The sequence below is a fragment of the Monoraphidium neglectum genome (assembly GCF_000611645.1).
Source record: "Monoraphidium neglectum strain SAG 48.87 unplaced genomic scaffold scaffold01052, whole genome shotgun sequence".
Lineage (NCBI taxonomy): Eukaryota > Viridiplantae > Chlorophyta > Chlorophyceae > Sphaeropleales > Selenastraceae > Monoraphidium > Monoraphidium neglectum.
The window spans coordinates 16,270-18,517 of NW_014012576.1; the positions used below are offsets into that span (position 1 = coordinate 16,270).

At 64.8% G+C, this 2,248-nt stretch overlaps 1 protein-coding gene across 1 annotated transcript in view; it reads left to right on the forward strand.

Moving 5' to 3' along the window:
* MNEG_6472 (UDPglucose 6-dehydrogenase) overlaps positions 1-1,973 on the forward strand; it is a gene marked incomplete at both ends in the record, with an annotated part of 2,809 nt that extends 836 nt beyond the window's left edge. The window contains 5 exons of the mRNA XM_014045055.1: positions 80-224; positions 666-828; positions 1,040-1,186; positions 1,406-1,585; positions 1,821-1,973. Of these exons, the coding sequence (XP_013900509.1) occupies positions 80-224; positions 666-828; positions 1,040-1,186; positions 1,406-1,585; positions 1,821-1,973 (788 nt within the window). The remainder of the gene's footprint in view (positions 1-79; positions 225-665; positions 829-1,039; positions 1,187-1,405; positions 1,586-1,820) is intronic.
* Between the last annotated feature and the right edge of the window lie 275 nt (positions 1,974-2,248).

Here is a 2,248-nt window from a genome sequence, read left to right on the forward strand (position 1 = left end):
GCTGTCAGCTGCTGCACCCAACCGCGATTTGGCGCCAACCGCCGTTGCTGCTGCGGCCCGCGCCGCGCGCGCCGTGCAGAGCGCATCAAGGCGTGGAACAGCGACAAGTTGCCCATCTACGAGCCTGGGCTGGAGGAGGTGGTGAATGCGGTGCGCGGGAAGAACCTGTTCTTCTCTACGGACACCACCAAGCACCTGGGCGAGGCTGACATGATTTTTGTCAGGTGCGCAATTGGCTGGGCGCACATGGCCATGGGTCGCCTCCCATGCGGTTGCATGCGCTCACAGAATGCATTGCATGGGCGCACAACGCGGCACACACGGTAGTGAAGAGCTGCATGTAGGGCGCGTGTTGACGTGTCGAGGTGTGAGGCAGCACCCCTTGCAACTGCTGCATCTGTGCTGCTGGCTGGTCTGAGCAGGCATCCACGGCTGCATCGGCGGCAGTGATGACAGCCAGCGCGGTGAAGGCAGCGACGACGTCATAGCAGCCCCACTGGTAGCAGTCCATGTCGGTCAACAGATTGCTGGCCGCAGTCCGTAGAGAAGCAAACGCGTTTGGCAGGTCAAGCGAGTGGTGCCGCATCCCACATTGTTTGTGTCTGGTACCTTGAGCGCTTTTCTCTCATGCGCTGCGCACGCCGCCGTCCTCTCAACCCCCCCAGCGTCAACACGCCCACCAAAACAAGCGGCATCGGCGCGGGTCGTGCGGCCGACCTGACCTACTGGGAGGGCGCCGCGCGCATGATCGCGAGCGTGTCTAAGAGCAGCAAGATCGTGGTGGAGAAGAGCACCGTGCCCGTCAAGACTGCAGAGGCAATCTCGAAGGTGCGGCCTGCATTCAGCATTGCACCGCCGCGAGAGCACGCGCAGCAGCGATGCGTGGGGACAGAGCGCAGGCGCTGTCCTGTCGAACGGCATTGTCCGGTGGCGAGAGTCGCCCCCCGCACGCTGGCTGCTGCCCGCCACATGCCCACAACCAGCCAACATCGCGCACGCCCGTGTCACCCTGCGGGCCCGGCCCCTGGACTCTCTGAAGGTGCTCCAGCGCAACTGCAGCGACCCCGGGGTCAACTTTGAGATCCTGTCGAACCCAGAGTTCCTGGCGGAAGGCACCGCCATGGACGACCTGCGCATGCCGGACCGCGTGCTGATCGGCGGCCAGGAGACGCCCAGCGGCCAGGCGGTGAGCCCGTGTTGCGGGGCCCGGGGCGCGGCAGGGCGGCTGCTGGCGTGGCGGAGCGCAGGGAGCGGCTAACACCTGTTATTGTTGCACGCCGGTCGTGAATCCAAGGCCCGCCATTAGGCCCTGCTGTGCTTCACCACACCTGTCATTGTTGCACGCATGCGGCGCGCCACCCGGCCCCCACCCTCCCCCTCCCCCTCCCCCGTGAGTCCGTGGCAGGCCCTGGAGAAGCTCAAGTGGGTGTACGCCCACTGGATCCCCGAGGAGCGCATCCTGCTGGCCAACTTGTGGAGCGCTGAGCTGGCAAAGCTGACGGCCAACGCCATGCTGGCGCAGCGCATCAGCAGCGTCAACGCCATCAGCGCGCTCTGCGAGGCCACCGGCGCCGACGTGTCGCAGGCGAGCGCCGCGCCTGCCGCCAGGGGCCGGGTTGCAGCGCAAGCACGGGCAGCTGCTCGTGCAGCGCGTGCCACGCATGGTAGAACGGACCTGGGCAGAGGCGCCACACACGCCTGCAATGGCGCATTCCAGTTCACGGTCGTCGTCGTCGTGTTGGTTTTGTCACGGTCTGCACCTCCCTGCCGTCAATGCGCTCCCTCGTGCCCCCCTCATGAAACGGCTCTAACCCTCGCAGGTGGCGTTTGCCATTGGCATGGACAGCCGCATCGGCCCCAAGTTCCTGCAGGCCAGCGTGGGCTTTGGCGGCAGCTGCTTCCAAAAGGACATCCTCAACCTCTGCTACGTCTGCGAGACCGTTGGGCTCAAGGAGGTGCGGGCCGCGGGTTGAAATCACGTGGTGGTACTGAATGCGCTGAGTAGCCGTCGCTATGCGTGAGTGGCTGTGTTTGTGTGTGTGAGTGGCTGTGGTTGTGTGAGTATTTGTGTGTGCGTGTGCGCACGCGCATGCGCGTTCGTGCATATGCATGCAGGCATGCACGTATGCATTTGTGGAGTGCACTGGGAGAGAGGGATTGTGTTTGGACCCAGTGCAGTTCATGCATGCGTGCACTCACCGATTGGGATCGTGCGTGCCAGCGGCGGCACCAACGGCTCGCCCCACCC